Here is a 17,260-nt window from a genome sequence, read left to right as displayed (position 1 = left end):
AGCAGTAAGAATGAATTAGCAAATGTTATTGCAAAGTTCTCTGAAAACAAGGAGTGCCACTAAATAAACATTTAACATTTCTCACAGTATTAAACTTATTTCAACTTTATCACCAGTTATACTTCATGCCTCGGTTTTGCTTCCGCTGTAATATATTTCCTTTAACCTTCTTTTCCAAGACAGGCTTACACCTCCAAGTTCAATTATTCTGTCAATTGTGTTTTAAAGTGTACTGATTTCTATTAACCACTTGTGGTATCAATTTGTTGATCTGCTCTTTCTTCTGAACCAATCATCTTTACACCCACCAAAAGCTGGAATGACAATTAAACTGAGGAAGGTGAGAATTATTCAAGAGAAATTAAAGCATAGAAGTAAAGACAGTGGGAAAACTGAGATTCAAAAGAGCACTGAGGGTAAAATACACATGTACTAAGTAGCATAGCACAAAGCACATAGAGGCACAGAGGGAAAAGAGAAGAGGGAGGTGGAAAACGGATCCTGCTACACCTCTCTTTCAGCACCAAGGACAGAGCTTCTGAAGGGCTGACCCAAGCAACGTTCAGTTTAGGGTCCCTCCCAAATTCTCTAGAGAAAATGATGCATTCGAAAGCAGCTATGAAACATGCAGTAAGGTCTAATAGGGAAGCTGGAAGAGCAGCACATAAGTGATTTCACCTGAGAGGCAAAAATGGGTGATTTTCTTTCTGTTCATTTCCACAGTTTCTCTGTCCTGGGAAAGGCAAAGTTTGCTTTGCTTAGGCATGTCTGCTGTTAGTAAATGGCTGCAGGAGCTGAGGTGCTAAACCCCACAGTCTCCAGAAATCAGAAGAAATTTTCAGGGTAAGTAGTTTTTCTTTTCATTTCTAGTTTAATACATAGTGTTTTCCTGAGAGGTTATTTAAGCAGTTTGGGGTTCTGTGGTTCTCTGAGAACATGCATTAAAACTCTTTACCCTCTCTTATTTAAAAACCTGAACCCCTGAGGAAACTGTTTTCATTTTCTTCTCATTTTGGGGGCAGTAGAAACCTGTTCTCTTTCTCTTTTTTTTTCCCCCAAATTAGATCCTCATGGGCTCTAGAAGCTCTATCAAGGCAGAATTTAAAAATGGAAAATAAAAAGCTGTTACTATTCCTGAGATTTTTATTGAAGTTGATTGTTTTCCTCTTAAGGGTTTTACTTAATTGGAAGGGTCTGTTATTTTAAATTCCCCAATTCAGCACCCTGGTAATCCAGGGCTGAGGGTTTGGAGAGGCACTGTTTTCAATGGTCTATTTTAAGTCAGGCTGTTTCCAAGTCAGAATCCAATTATTCCCAACAGAGATATGCAGTACTTGAGATGATAATTGTGTATATTTTCTTTACTGATGGCATATGATTTTGAGGGTATTGTTGTTGTTTAATTGTAGGACTTTCGTTACTTACTGTAGCTTATTGGGTCAACGGAAGTTGTTGCAATTAGTCATTTTTCCAGTTCATGCCTTTAGTTTAATCAAATACTATCAAAATGAATGCACAAATAATAATGCAGCAATAGCAAAGTGAAACTTGGATTCTAAACACATTCTGCACGCCTGTTTGCACTTTACAGGTGAAGCCCTTTGCTTACTGACACTAAAAGGTCAGTAAAATATCTGTCCATGGGTAGGAGTGAAGAAGCGCTGCTTGACATAGCATTGGATCTCTTGTAGCCAAAGAGAAGCAGATACCATAAGAGAAAGATTCTTACTCAGACACATGTTTATTTATAGTTGAACATTTTCAAGGGTCTGCTTGGCTAGCAGTGTGTGGAGATGTTGAGTATAGGAAACACTGACAGTATCCAAATGCATGTCTGATATTAAAGACTCTATACAGAAGCCTGCTTATTATGGAATATGAATTTAAACAAATACAAAGTAGATTTTACCCAATACTAAATTCAATTTCTAATGTATTGAAGTTTGTCATCAATTAACATTTGCTTATTGATTGATTGACTAATCCATTGAGTTCCCCATTTTATCTCTGAACAGAATGGTAGGATGCTCAGACAGTAGAATTTGTGATGGAAAGTGGGGATGCTCCGCTTTACTGGGCAAGTTTAATGAAGAAAAACTATATTACCTTAGCTACTGGATCTCAGTAACCAGAAACGATTTTTCTCTGTACATTTGCCAACAATGTAGATGTGCCCAAATATATAAATAGGCTATGTATTTCAATGCACTCGTGAATTTTCAGTAGGAAAATAAACGAGACAGCAATTTTCAAGAATAAAGTGCCATAGAAATGCTAAAGACTACCTCTAATAATAATGACAATGTAACTCCCACCGTTTCTATGTGCGGTGTGCACGTGCATTGACTTCACTGAGTTTGGTCAGGTCATGTGCACAAGATACTCTGAAAAGGAGAGGTTTTAAAATTAGCCGCCATTTCAGGTTTGTCTCCTTCACCTGAATAATGGGGAAGTTAAGAACATGGAGCTCTGCAAACAGACAGATCTTGGGTTGAATCAGCTCCTTAATTACTGGTGTATGACCTCAGCAAGATACTTAAGCTTTCTGTTACTTACTTTCTTCAACTGCAAAAATGGGGATAATAATAGCACCTGTTTCCTTCATCAGGTTGTTGTGAGGTTTAAATAAGATAATGCTTATAAAATGTTAGTTATAATTATTAATTTTTTCAGGCAATATAGCAAGTTTGCATTGAAGCCCCAAGCCAGAAAAGCTCTTAGAGGTCAGGATGTAACTGATTGAAAGTTTAGAGATGGCAAAAGACAGAGATCTGTGACATAAGTAATTGGTCTTGTGACCCTGCTATCAAGGAGTCTTGTTCTGGGTTTAGGAAAAACCATTTCTATCTGGAAATGACTGCCCACATCACCTTCCACCCCCAGCACAGACACATTAAATAAGTCACAAGTTTTGGATTTAGGGAGACACAAGATGAAAGTTGGGTTCAACGTAGCCCCCTATACATTGTGTAATCTTAAGAAAGTTACTGAGTCTCAATTTTTTAATCTATAAAAGGAAGATATCAATATCCACCTTCAGGGTTACTATAAATATTAAAACAAGGTAATATCTGTGCAGTACTAGTGCCTGGCACACAGTAGCAGCCAGAAGTGGTAGTGAATATTGTCTTCAGAAGGAGGTTGAGAACCCAAGATGTTTTTGTTTTTCTTGTTTGTTTTTTGCTTAACTTGATAGCCTTGAGGAAAGAGAACAAACAATTAAAACCCTGTAAATCTTAATAAATAACTTCTTAACAAACTCAGTGGGAGCCTGGTATGGAACCAGGAACCCAAACGAGGCAACCTACAGATAAATGTTCCAGGCAGACTGTGGTTCCACACTGAGGGACTGAATATCATCAAATCAGGATGTATGTCATAGCTGATGGGGGCCTGACCACAATCTGTCCCCCTGCTTTTTAAAGTAGATTATGCACTCACTCTAAGAGATGCTAGAATAAACTATAAAGACTGTGTAAGAAATTCAAAGGCTCATTAAAATTTGTAAGTAGTATTATATATAATGATTCTTAAAAGAGTAAGACCAGCAATAATCTTCTAGTCCTTGCCTTCTCCACTTTCTCACCTCCATCCACTCTTAACTAACACTCTTTGCTGAGGTCATCAGTAATCTCCTAATTTCCATGTCCATTAGACACTCTGCAGTTGTAGTTTATTTGACCCATTCACCTATTCCCACTTGCCCTTAAACAATAAAAGCTACAATATTTTAAGTGCAACGTGCCAGACATTATGTTAGAGCCATGAATCCCAATGGGGAGAGCAATTTTGCCCCACAAGGGACATTTGACAATGTCAGAGACTTTTTTCACTGTCACAGCTGGGGCGAGGGGAAGTGCTACTGGCATCTAGTGAGTAGATGTCAGGGATGTTGCTAAAAATCCTACAATGCAGATGACAGCACCCCCTGCCCCAACAAAGAATTATCCAGCCCCAGTTGTCAACAGTGCCAAGACTTTACGTATATAATTTTATTTGACTGTGCAATAACCCTATAGAGTGGGTATGATTATCCTCATTTTGCTGATGAGAAAACCAGGCTATCATTATGAATTACTCAGAGAGTGATTATCAAGTTAATGAATTCTCCAGGCTCTTTACTTCTCCTACCTGAGACCAGTTTACTATCTGGTAGCATATCTATCGAAAGGAGAAAGAAAGGAGAAAACCCAGCCCAGTTCTGTGTTATATAAGCAATGCTGGTTTAAAAAAAATTTTTTTTAATCTAAGGAGGGAGGAAGTTGGAACAATGAAGCTGAAAAGTGGGGCGTAATCTAGCATCTCACTCATTTTCTGCTTTCATCTCCCACACCCACAACTCATCAGGAACTGCCTGGGCAACCAAGGCTTACCCCCACCTGCTGCTCTAAAGAATCTAAGAGCAGAGACAGTGCAATGCAAAAAATAAGTAAATCAGAAACTCATGCAATGGTGATTCCAACATCAGGCTCAGAACTGATTTTCAGAGTTGAGGGTTTCCCTTCGTATAGTTAGTCATTGACACTTAGCTGTACTATTTTTAAGTAGCTGTCAAACCTCAGCAGAGTAAAATGTCCAGCAAGATGGTAACAAATATCCCAAGGTTTTATGCCTCCCTCCTACCTGACAGGGAAGATGAGGCTAAGACATCATGAGCCAACTACAGACCCTAGGAAAGAGTGATTTCTGGCCATTGATTTCCAACGTGGCCCAGTTGCAGAAGGAAAGGCGTTCTGGGCCTGAGCCTGCCTCGAAGGTGAAAATATTCTTGAACAATCAGAAAGCTTTGTATTTTTCCAGAAGCTCTTGGCAGCAACAGTGCTATCTCCGGGGTAGTGGCTGCCCTTCTCTGAATAATGAGAAAATTATAATTATTATCAAAAATTATTATTATGCTTTAAAATATATTTAGTGCAAACAGTGTGCCAAGATAAAGAACAATTTTTTTTAAACAATTCTCTGAATTCATTCCAAATCACTCGCCCCTTACAATTTATTTGTTCATTTTAACACTTTCACATTCCAGGCTGAAACATTCAAAATGGCATACAGAATGACAGCCAGGATTAAGCCAATCTCCTAATCAAAGGAGAGCAGCAGTTAGCAGAATTGAGAGCAAATCCTGGCCACCAAGCCAGCCTCTACCTCTGCCACAGCCTGGAGCAAGAGTTCCCATGGAGGCCCATATACTCCATGTCTAAATATTTTAGTTATAATTAACAAACACCATTGAATGAAATGTTTACTCCTCCTGCCTTGATAAAGGCATCTTCTTAACAATCTGGAAGGCCAGATTTGAATTTAGGATTCCTGGGCCTTAAGAGTTCCATACAAAATGTGAGAGGGCAGGAGAAGCCGCCCCACCCGACATCCTGTCCCAGGGACTCTGTCCTCTTCTCTCCACACCTCGGGCTACATCCAAGCTATTCATCTGAGCTCCTCCAAACAGCTACCCCTGGAGCCCATGGGTCCCACACATACATGCCACAGTCTTCCTTCAGGGTGACAGATCCGAAATGAGGCTGGTGCTGCCCTAGAAATAGGCTCCAAGCAGTTTGGGCAGAGAATCCTGTAATCTTGGTATCAAGAGTATGGTCTAGAATGGGAGTGTGGACTCTTGATGGATCTGCTCCTTGGTGCCATGGGAGAGCATGACCTCATCCTCTAGGAAGGATATGACCAGATGGGGTCCAATGTGGAGCCCTCGGAAGCACAGAGCCCAGGGCAGGAGTCACTCTTACCCAAGTCTCAGGGTCATACCATAGGCTATAAGCCTTGCACTTCCCCCAGCATGTGGCTTTGATGCACGGCTACCCTTGGCACGAAGTCATTTCCATATTTTTCTTCAGGACACAAAGACTTTTGTCCCCCACAGACACGCACAAACCTGGCTTTAAGAGCCCAGAGTCTCTTCTGGCCCCAACAGGTTGGTGTCATGGGGGCAACCAACGGGCTCTGTTGCCTTTCCCGCGCTATGTCCAAAGTCCCCATGGTTGGAGGATTGGCTTTTCCCAGTGGGCTAGTGATGTGACAGTTGCTATGGCTTTCAGATGTCAAAGGAGGGCGTTGGAAGGCCTGCATGCCAGTTCTGCCACTAAGAAGCTGTGACTTAAGATTCGTTACTCATCTCTCTGGGTCTCAATTTCCCTGTTTGAAAAGTGAGGGCATTGGACTAGGTCAGAGATTGAAAACTGGTGATGCATGGGTCATTGGCCCATGGATGTGGGATTTTGGGGTGGAGGGGGACGGGAGACTTCATAAGGCTTAAATATTTTTTAAATTAGTAATGATTCTTTAAAAATAAGGAGGTTTCAGGAATTCCCTGGTGGTCCAGTGGTTAGGACTGGGCGCTTTCACTGCCGTGGCCTGGGTTCCATCCCTGGTCGGGAACTAAGATCCCACGAGCCACATGGTGCAGCCAAAAAAAAAAAAATTAGGAGGTTTCAAATAAAATTCGGTACACGGATTTTCTCTAAATATAAAAACCACTGTACTGCCTCTAAACCCCATTATTCTTGAGGTTTTCTCCCACAGCCCAGTCTCCCAAGCCCACCATGTCCTGCTACATAAGACCCAAGAGAAAGAATGGGAGATTGAAGGAAGTGAAGGGAGGCAGGGAAAGGCAAATGCGGGCAAGAGAGACAGGGAGGGAGGAGACAAGGAGAGGGTCTGGGAAGCTAAGAGAAACAGACCAATCAGAGAAAAAGAGCTAACACTTGCATAGCTTTCTAGGTGTCGGGGATGGCTGTCAACGTCCTCCATATGTAATAGCTCATTTAATCTTCACAAAATCCCTGTGGGACGAGTTCCATTATTTCCCCCATTTTACAGAAGAAAAAACTGAAGCTCAGAGAGGTGAAGTCACACGCCCAAGACCCCAGAGTCTGGAAGTGGTAGAGCTGGGATTCTAATCCTGCAACAGCTCCCATCTCACTCAGGGTCCAAGCACGGTTCTTTCAACGGCCCAGCACGACCTCTCAACCTCACACCCTTCCACTCTGCCCCTGCCTCACCCGGCTCTTTCCACTGGCCTCCCTGCTGTCCCTTCCACCTGCCAGCCGCCCTGCCGCCCTGCCTTTGTACCTGCCGTTCCTCCTGCTCGGCTATCAGCACAGTGGGCTTCCTCAGGTCCTCCAGGTCGTGACTCAACTGTCACCATCTCCATGAGGGCTTCCTGCTTACCCAAGTGCTCACACACACACCAGCCTCACCCTGTCCTCATCCCCTTCCCCAATTTTTTGTTCTCCAAAATACATATCATCATCAAACATACCACATCTTGGATTTATCTTGTTTATTACTGTCTTCTCTGGAATGGAGGCTTCATGAGGGCAGGGATTTTATCTATTTTTTTCATTGCTGTATATCCAGGGCTTAGAATAGTGCCCAGCATATAGAAAGTGCTCAACAAAATATTTATCGAATCAAAAAATCAAAAAATGTACCCAAAGCAGCCAAGCTCCAAAGAGTCTGACTTGACCAACATTGTTTTCTATCTCCTCCCAGGAAACGCGTCGGGGTCCCTCCTCTCCCTCCGGGCTATGACGCCTCTCAGCCAGCTAGGGGGCCACATCAACACCACGTGTGCGGCCGAGAACTCCACCGGGGCCAGCCGGGCCCGCCCACATGCCTACTACGCCCTCTCCTACTGCGTGCTCATCCTGGCCATCATCTTCGGAAATGGTCTGGTGTGTGTGGCCGTGCTGAAGGAACGGGCCCTGCAGACCACCACCAATTATCTGGTGGTGAGCCTGGCCGTGGCAGACCTGCTGGTGGCCACCTTGGTGATGCCCTGGGTGGTGTACCTGGAGGTGAGTAGGTCGCAAGTGCAAGCTGCCCATGTGACCGTGCTTGTCTTTGTCTTCCGTGAGCTCCCGGCGTCTGGGGTCAGAATGCTCCCTGCCATGATCCAGGGTCTAGGGAGGGAAGGAGAGCTCCTGTCATTCTCCCTTTCATGAGGGAACTGAAGGTCCTGAGAGCAGCATTATTCCAGCATCACTTGCCCACGTCAGAACCAGGGAGCTGGGAATGATTCTCTCCCCAGGCCTCCAGCATCCAGATGACTGGACTTGAGTGATGGGACTTGTCCTAGAAATGCACCAGGCTTACTCTCTGTGCCAGTCATGTTGCAAAGACACGGGGGTTGGGGTGGGAGCAGTCCAGTGGCCATCCTCAACAGTGTTTCAATGTATATAGGGGTGGCGATGTGCAGGAGGCATGTAGGGGCAGAGGAATTAATTTTTAAAAAAACAATTTTCTTTTTTAACTGAATGAGAGGAAAAGAGAGCAAGAACAGTCTGCAGATAGATCAGACTTCTGATGGTTCAGTTGCCCTCGGACTCAGCATTTTCCTCCTGGGTACCAGCTCTCTGCAGACTCTGCTGCCAAAGGAAAAGACCAAATTTATATTTTTGGTGCCTCCCTCACCAGTTAGATAATGCAGCAGACCCTGGAGAATTCTGCCGGAGAGAAACATTTCTTAAATTTGAAAGTATTTTCATTTGAAAGTGCAAAACAGAGTCAGGAGGTGATCAAGACAAAACATCCATTTGCTAACAAGGAAATCAGGGTGCCTACACCTGTTCAAGAAACAGATATTCCTACCAGGAAAACATGCAATTACTAAAGAGTTTTTTTAAAACCCTTAATATCCTATTAATATTTCTCCTCTGCACTGTGTATCATTCTAAAAAGGTATCCAATGAAGGCTCAAAATGATGCCATGATTAAGAGAAATTAAAATTCATCAAATTAATATCTCAGTTAATATTAATAGTGAAGATGACAGTTAATTAAGTATGACATATCACAGGAGAGCAAAAACCTCGAACATAGACTGCTTAGGCGAGTAACCATATTAAAGAATGACTGGGAACTAAAATTAGACTTATGATCTCAATGGGGAGACATTAAGGAAAGAAATCAAGGAGATAGAAAAGGAAAGGAAAAGAATAAAAACAACTAGGCTGATTGGGATAGATTTAAAGGCTAAGGGAATACTCAGAGAAAAAAATATGCATTAATTTTTCCCAGTTAGGGTTATCCTGATGTCAAAGGGTCTTGTAATTATCTTGACTTTTCTGTCAACCCAATTAGGCTGAGACATCCTTGAAGTCAGAAGCTATGTCTTTGTTCTTTTTTTCCCTGTAGTCCAAACATACTACCTGGCACATAATATGTACTAAATAAATATTTGATGTATGAATGATTAAATGAATCTGGTCTGCAGTGTATGCGTTAGATGGGCCATTCCTGCTTATAGCATCTGCAGCTACATCTGTTGTTACAATGAACTATTTACTTTTATTTTATTTTTCAATAATGATACTGAAAAGGAGTTAGAAGTATATGATGTTTCTGTTCAAGACTGAGGCAGACTTTAGGTGCTACAACCCAGTGTGGATGGATTAGCCAGTGATTCAGAACACCACCACACCCTGCTCAAAAGTGTTTCTGTCCATCCCTATGCATTACAAGGATTCTTAAGTCTGCCAGAAGGATGAATGTCAGAAAGAAAGGCAGGAAGAGAACCTTCACTCTGATAAGCATTTTAATTGCCTCTGAAATAAAACCAGGCTTTTGGTGTCTGTGCACTCAGGGCACTCATTGGCTGTTCATTTCTGATTGCTTCCAGGACTCTGAATGGATTATATTGGCAAACCTCTGTAGATATTGGTATAGGAGATGGACATTGTGACCTTCTCACACTAGATACCCCTGGCATCCCCTTCTAGCCACACCTGCCAGTATGGGTGGTACGCCCACTCTACTGCTGGGCATAGAGGAGCAACTGAGCAACAGAGGGCCAGCATGAGATCTTGCCAAAGGCCGTAGTGGACTCTCTGCAGGTTGTATCTATGGGTTTTCCCCTGTGAGAAGAGCTCTGGTGGAGCTCTTGTTTCCCCCCATTAAAACCAAGATGCCCTCTGTCCAACAGGTTATTTATAACAGGTAGGTGTTCAGTAATCAAGAGTACGGTCACATAAGTCTAAAATCATACAAAAAAGATTTGGGGGAGCAGAGACATCTCTCCACTGGGAAATGGGCTTTGCAACCTCTTTTTGGTCCTACCCACTTGCTTCAAGGCTCTAGTAATTGCAGCTTAGTATCTCTACGTCACTTTCCCCAACAGTCAACTAAGGGTCTGTCTCAGTAAAAGACAGAATATGACGTTAGGTAGCCATCATTAACAGACAACCAGTTAAGATAATAGAAGGCTCTATTCCAAAGGATCAGGTCTCCCTATCCCACCCCAGTCTGTATATTTCCCTTAGTCTTAAATGCCTGCCTGCTTTCTGTGGACCTCAGAAGTAGACTGGGTGCTTTAACGAGAGAAAAGAGCACTTCGAGCTCTTAAAGTGATCGTGAATACATAAATTCACGTGTCTCAGAGAAGAGCAAAAAGTGTTACTCTCACTAACTTGTCCTAATGATGAGTAGCTGGTCTAGTAAATAGAAGATCATACCACAGAGATACCTTGAAAAGAGGAAAGGATGGAGTGTTGACCACAGAGACTGCTGGAGGTTTGAGGGCCCCCAGGAGGACAGAAAAAACATGAGAAGAACACCATGAGGGGGCCAAATTAGCTGTCAAATTCCCAGCTTCCTGTGCTTTGATTTGAATGTATCCATCTTGTTTGAAGGGAATATTGGCTCACATTGGCCAGACCCCTTCCTTCAGAGGAAAACTGGCTCATAATGACAGACACCAGTATATATGAGTTATGAATGTTTTGACTGTAAATATTGGAAAATTTGACTCACTGTGGCTTAAACAAATAGGAGTTACTTTTCTCACATAAACAGAATTCTGGAGGAAGGAGTTCTGTTGGTATTGGTTCAGCTGCTTCAGGTGTCATCAAGGACCAGACTCCCATTCTTTCTGTTCATCATCCTTGGCAAACTCACTTCCTCATGCTACTCACAAGAGGGCTGCCATAGCCCCAAGCATCATGGCCATACTCAAAAGTAGGATGGGTGGGGACAGCAGAAAAAGAAAAAGTAAATAAAAGCCCTTTCCCTGGAGTGGCTTGAAGCATCCCCCTAAGGAACTTCATCTGTCTAATTGGCTACACCTGGAACATAAGACCACTTTTAGATGCAAGGGAGGATAGAAAAGGAAAAGTGAAAATGTGGGTTTTATTAAAAAAGAAGATGTGGGGGTGATGTAGGCAATAAAATGTCATATAACTTTGTGCTTCTGCTGGAATTCACTGGGATGAATGTTATTCTGATGCAGGGTTGTGCTATGAGAACGACTCAGAATTGGAAGTCAGAAGGCGTGGAGTTAAATGAATAAAATGAAAGTGACAACTACACTTTCCCTACCTCACAAGGTTGATTTAGGCTCAACTGTCATCAACTGAAAAAATGCTTCGATAACTAAAAAGTATGATCTATAAATATCTCAGTTTAGACAATTTTATTGTTAAGTAAAAGAAACCTTAACTCCGATTGACTTAAACAATGAACAGAATGCATTGGCTCTCCTACCAGCAAGTTTAAAAGTCCTGTGGTAGGGTGGACTGCAGGCTCGATTTGAACAGGGCTCCAGTTCCATTTCTCTACAGTTCTCTCAGCTCTGTCTTCTTCCATATACTGACCTTATCCACAGGCAAAGGGTAAGCTATAGACCTCACATGTGTGCACCACACCATTCACAGCAAAAGAGAAAATCCATGTCCCAGAATTTCTAGTAGAAGTGTCAAGATGTACTTGGATTGGACTGGCTTATGGCACACGATTTTCTCTGAACTAATCACTGAATAGAATTGTCAGTTTAGCATAGGTTATGTGTACCTTCCATAGAACACATCAACTGCTCAGGAATCTCAGGGATTCCCAGTGGAATCCAAGGACTATTGGAAAGAGGAAAGAAGACAGTCAGCAAGTATGCACCACAGTGGCCTTCGCTGGTACCATTCTCATCATGAAGGTACACAGAAGACTGGGCTTGGACAATATATTAAAAGGGACAAGCGGGGGCCAGTCACTGACCTTCTTCAGTTTCCTCAGTCCTCAGGCCTAGCAGAGAAGTTGAGGATAAGAACCCTGCAGGTGACCTCAGAGTAAATTATATTCCAGAGGGCCCTGGCCTGGCCATCTCTGTAATTCAGTTTGCAGCATTTTCATGAAAACTCTTTTCTGTTCTGTACCAAACAGTTCTATCTCAGATTCCCTCTCAAGTTTTTAATTTCCTGCTCTAGAAGCTGCAGTCTGTTTGGAGCTCCCTCTCTAAGCACGAACATTCCATTTTGTTCCACTTGGTTAAGCACCTTTTGTGATGTTTAATACACTTGTATCAGGGCAGAAAGGCAGCATAAGCAACCAGGGGAACATTTAGAATACTAAACTCAGGGTACTTGGGTCCCAGTGTGGACTGGAGAAAAGATTTGAGGGTTAGGGAATATAAACAAGCAAAAAAGTGCCAAGTGGGTTCAGGCAGGGAAACTCGCCATAGAGGGCCTGATCGAAGGTCAGAGAGTGATGACAGGAAGGGGCAGTGCTGTTTTGGGAGACAGGTGCCTTTGGACCTTGTAATGATATTGATTATTAAAAATAAAGACTTTTTTAAGAAGAATTTTACCATTGTTCAAAAAACCCCAGATGATAGCAATTTAAAAGCTCCCTACTGGAAAACAAAAGCAGGAGCTTCTCACAGTCTCTTCACCAAAGTCTGGATTTTGATGGAAGTCATAGACTATGAAAGCTGGAAGGGCTTGGAGAGTATTTCTGCTGTCATTTCTAAAGTAATGATCCAACCTCAAGAAATTTCTGGCCACATCCCAGTGACCGGGATTCTCTGTGGGCATGGGCCTCAGGGTCTGCACTTTAAAAGAGCTCCTCCATGACTCTCATGAACCTAAACTTTGAGCTCAACCTTTATTACGGGGAGCTGCTTGTTCAAAATACAGACTGATGGGTCTACCCCAGATTTACCAAACCGGAATTTCTAGGGGTGGTCCTGAAAGTCTATAGCAATTGTAACAAGCACTTAGTCCCAGGCCCATTCCCACCCCAGCTGATTTGTGCAGCCAGCTGGCCATCTGCTACAAACTGACAGGTAGGAACCACTAATCTGTAAAAACCCCATTTCACAGATGAGGAAACTGGGATTCAGAGAAGTGAAAAATCCTCATTTAGTACCCTATTTTGCCCCACAGCAATCCCCTCCTGCAAAAAAAAAGAAAAGAAAAGGAGGAAGGAAGGAAGGAAGGAAGGAGGGAAGGAAGGAGGGAAGGGAGGGAGGGAGGGAGGGAGGAAGGAGGGAAGGGAGGGAGGGAGGGAGGGAGGGAGGGAGGGAGGGACGGAGGGAGGGAGGGAGGAAGAAAAAAAGGATTTCAAATGCGGCAAACAAAAATGGAATGAAGAGGCTAATTAGAGAAGTAATTCCATCTTTGCTCCTTGGATATCTCCCCCAAACAACTAAAAATCCATCCCTTAGAACAGGAGTTCTTAACCTGGGGAGTCCATCAACTTGGATATAAATAAAATTACTTCTTTATTTTCACTAAACCGAAATTAAGCACTTCTTTCAATTATGAATGTCAGCATCAACCCACAGCAGAAGAAATCCTTAGCATCCCCAGTAGAAATCACAGATATTTATATTTTCAAATCGCATTACAGTTTTTGCAGACCCCGAAATACCATTTACACTCATCAGTGCTTTGAAACTACTGGGTCTTGTCATTTAGTGCATTCTTAAAGAATCACATATCTTTTTTAAAAAAACCTTGGTAACTATATTTTGATATAATCACTATCCTTTGTGATCCACTGTATTTTATTTCATGCATTTAAAAACATTCTTCTGAGAAGGAACTATGAGGCCAAAGGCATCCAAGGGATAAAGAATGCTTAAGGAGCTCTAGGGACAACCATTTCTTTCTTTTTATATATATATTTTTTTTAAATTTTACTAAAGTACAGTTGATTTACAATGTTGCGTTCATTTCTGCTGTACAGCAAAGTGACTCCGTTTTATATATATATATATATATATATATATATATATATATATATATTCTTTAGGGACAAAGTCATGCCCCCCACACCCCCTAGAGCCAGCATTTCCCAACCCTCCCAGGCAGCAAAAATCACTGGAGGGACTTATTATTCTGAATAGGGCCTAAGAATCATTTTAACAAGAGCCTCAGGTGATTTGGGAAATGCTGCCTTATCAGAAAATTTGGGAAATGCTGCCTTATCAGAAAATTTGGGAAATGCTGCCTTAGGCTGTGTCTGTTGAAAATCAATAGCCAACTTCAGTACCTGAAGACACTCTTGCTTCTCCCACCTTCTGTATTGCCAAAGGGAGTTAGTTATATTCATTAGCAAGTGAGAGTAACACCATCTGCCTGCTGTTTAATTCCAAAGTGAGTTATTCATTGAAATTTAGGAAAAAGGTAGAATCATGTTTCTAAAAAGCCTTAAATCAATCAGATTTTTTTTTTTTTTGCTTTGCTTTGCTTCTGCTTTAATTTCAAAAATCACTTTACCTTTCATGTTCTCCCAACACTCTGTAGTACTCATCTCACTGTCAGCACTTATCATATTGTATCATAGTTATTTTCTTAGCGTCCATCTCCTGGGCCCTCAGTTCACCCCTTCCCATTCACACATGACTCCCCCTAACACACAGACACTATATTCTGAGGCCCTGGGAACAAAAACAGATTTAATTCATTTCAGTACACCTACCCCAGCAAGGTATCAGCCCTATAATGGGCCCTCAGTGAATGCCGGCTATGTGGGTGGGTAGACGGACCAATGCCAACTCTTCTCCCTCCTATGATATGAGAATGGAGTTAAACTGTACACTTCCCAGAAGCAGTGTGTCGGGGTGCTGACCTCTGAGAGGCAAAATAGAGTAATGGTTGATATTAAGGGTTTGAAATTCCAGCTACTTTTACTAGCTATGTGTCCTTAGGCAAATTATTCAACCCCTCTCAGACTCCATTTCTTTATCTATAAATTGCAGAGAACATTTACCTCATTTGGTTGCTGTAAGAGTTACTTAGCATGTTCTTGGCCCTTTCAGCTCTTTATTGATCCTTCACTATTATTTACTTGGCATGGAGGACTTAAGTATTTCCATTACACATCCCACCAATTAGGGAAAACCAAGTGATGGCACCTTAGCGGGAATTACTTAAATTAGCTAATCAGGTTGTTGTCTTCTTGACACTTAGCTGAGATCAAGGAGTGAATGGGGATTTTGCTGGCAGAGTTGGAGACAGGATGAGAGGAGAGCCAGAATGGGGTAGCACAGTGGGGGCCTGGAAGCCAGAGGGCAGCTTGAGGGCTTTGGTCCTTAGGGGCTCAAGAAACCAGGGACCAAAGAAATCTGCCAGGTACATACTTTCACTAGGCCCCAAAGTCAGTAGCCCCCACTGTTTTGTGCTGTTTTTCTACAACCCTGGGATACAAGCAATCAGAAGGAGGTGTCTCATTCCCTAGAAGGGGGTTGATGCGGTCTGTCACACAAAAATCCTTGATGGCACATGGTTTTCTCCTTCTCCCTTGTGTCCACCCACTTCCATCCCTTTCCAACAGCTGCCCCCTCCTCGCCTGACACCCCCATACAGCAGGTGTGTAACAACCTACATTCCAGTGCCCCATCTGCCTCTATAGCCATGCCTCTCTGGGCAAGGTACTGAACCTCTCCAAGCTTTAGTTTCTTTCTCTGCGATGAAGATAACAATAGTCTTCTCTCACAGGACCATAATCAGCAATAGAGGCCATGTATGTAAAGTTCAGACATCGGTAATTATTAGAATTAACACAGATTATGTCAGAGATCATTCATTCTGTCAGAATATATTTGCAGGCTGGGCATTGCTCTAGGAGCCTGGATGCAGCAGCAAACAAGTAAAAGTCCCTGCTCCTATCAGGTTGATTAAGTTGCAGTCATTTAATCTCCTATCAAATAAGTGTATAATTTGTCCTCAAAAAGCTTTAAGAGCATATACAGTTTTTAAAAATTCAGGTATCGAGTTATCAGAATCTATGTTTCAAAGTTACAGAACTTTCTGGAATGGGTCATATGGGTTGGTGACACACATAGATTGAGTTCTCAATAAATGTTAGCTTGTATTAATGATATTAGGATCTCATGATCATCTCTAGTTACTTTATTTAAGAATGCCTTGCTTCTCCAGTTCTCTTCAAGAACAGGGCCTGAAGATCTTTTTTAAAAACCTCTTAAAACACGTAACAGGGCTTCCCTGGTGGTGCAATGGTTAAGAATCTGCCTGCCAATGCATGGGACACAGGTTTGAGCCCTGGGCTGGTAAGATCCCACATGCCACAGAGCAACTAAGCCTGTGCGCCACAACTACTGAGCTTGCGCTCTAGAGCCCGCGAGCCACGACTACTGAAGCCCGCACGCCTAGAGCCTGTGCTCCACAACGAGAAGCAACTGCAATGAGAAGCCCACACACCCGCAACGAAGAGTAGCCTCTGCTCACCGCAACTAGAGAAAGCCCACGTGCAGCAATGAAGACCCAACACAGTCAAAAATAAATAAATTAAATAAATTTTAAAAAAAAATTTAAAGCACATAACATACCCTCCTCCAATGAACTAAGTATTAGGAGTTTCACAAGCACTTGTTTTATGAATGAATGAATGAATGAATGGACACATGAGCAAACAAATGAACGAACAAACAGGACATCCAGCAAGCCTGCAGTTTTCTATTGTTCTAATGATACTCTCTCACCTACACTGTCCCCCAACATATGTACACAAACAGGCACTCACAATTTTGCAAAACAAAAAAAAAAAGGGGGTTTTCCCCAATTTAAGACGTAAATTGCATAGTAAACATATGTTAAAAGAGATTTAGTATACAAATTTCACCTTTTGCAAGAAGCTTTTACAGCATACAACTGTCCTATGGTTTGAGCAAAACCATCTTCTATTATCCTGGTTCCTCTCATTGTGTTATGACTATACATGTCCCTTTTAAAAAGTTTTCATTCTCAGAATTCCTTTAAAATTCATATTAGGCTTTTATTTACATAGAGCCAAATGGTTGGACTAAAAGAAAGTAAATCCACAGCTAAATGAACAAAAATGATGACTTCATCACTAGTTTGAACTTTTCATTGTTGCTTTTAAACAAAATATTTTCGGTCAGAGTTTCTCATAATAGAGCTTGGAAATGACCAAATATAGGGAAAAGATCAAATGCTGAAAAGGAAATAAATCTAAGGGGAAAGAAATTAGTAGGGAAGGGGAAAGAGAGAGAGCC

At 42.1% G+C, this 17,260-nt stretch overlaps 1 protein-coding gene across 2 annotated transcripts in view; it reads left to right on the top strand.

The window, feature by feature from the left end:
* The first annotated feature begins 7,541 nt into the window (after window positions 1-7,541).
* The window catches only part of DRD3 (dopamine receptor D3), a 36,075-nt gene continuing 26,356 nt past the window's right edge, over window positions 7,542-17,260 (top strand). For both annotated transcript variants that reach the window (XM_061193106.1, XM_061193105.1), the window contains exon 1: window positions 7,542-7,811. In XM_061193106.1, coding sequence (XP_061049089.1) covers window positions 7,542-7,811 — 270 coding nt within the window. The remainder of the gene's footprint in view (window positions 7,812-17,260) is intronic.

The sequence above is a fragment of the Eubalaena glacialis genome, chromosome 6 (genome assembly GCF_028564815.1).
Source record: "Eubalaena glacialis isolate mEubGla1 chromosome 6, mEubGla1.1.hap2.+ XY, whole genome shotgun sequence".
NCBI lineage: Eukaryota > Metazoa > Chordata > Mammalia > Artiodactyla > Balaenidae > Eubalaena > Eubalaena glacialis.
Note: the sequence above shows the minus strand (reverse complement) of the source record. Positions and strands in the feature narration are given on the sequence as shown.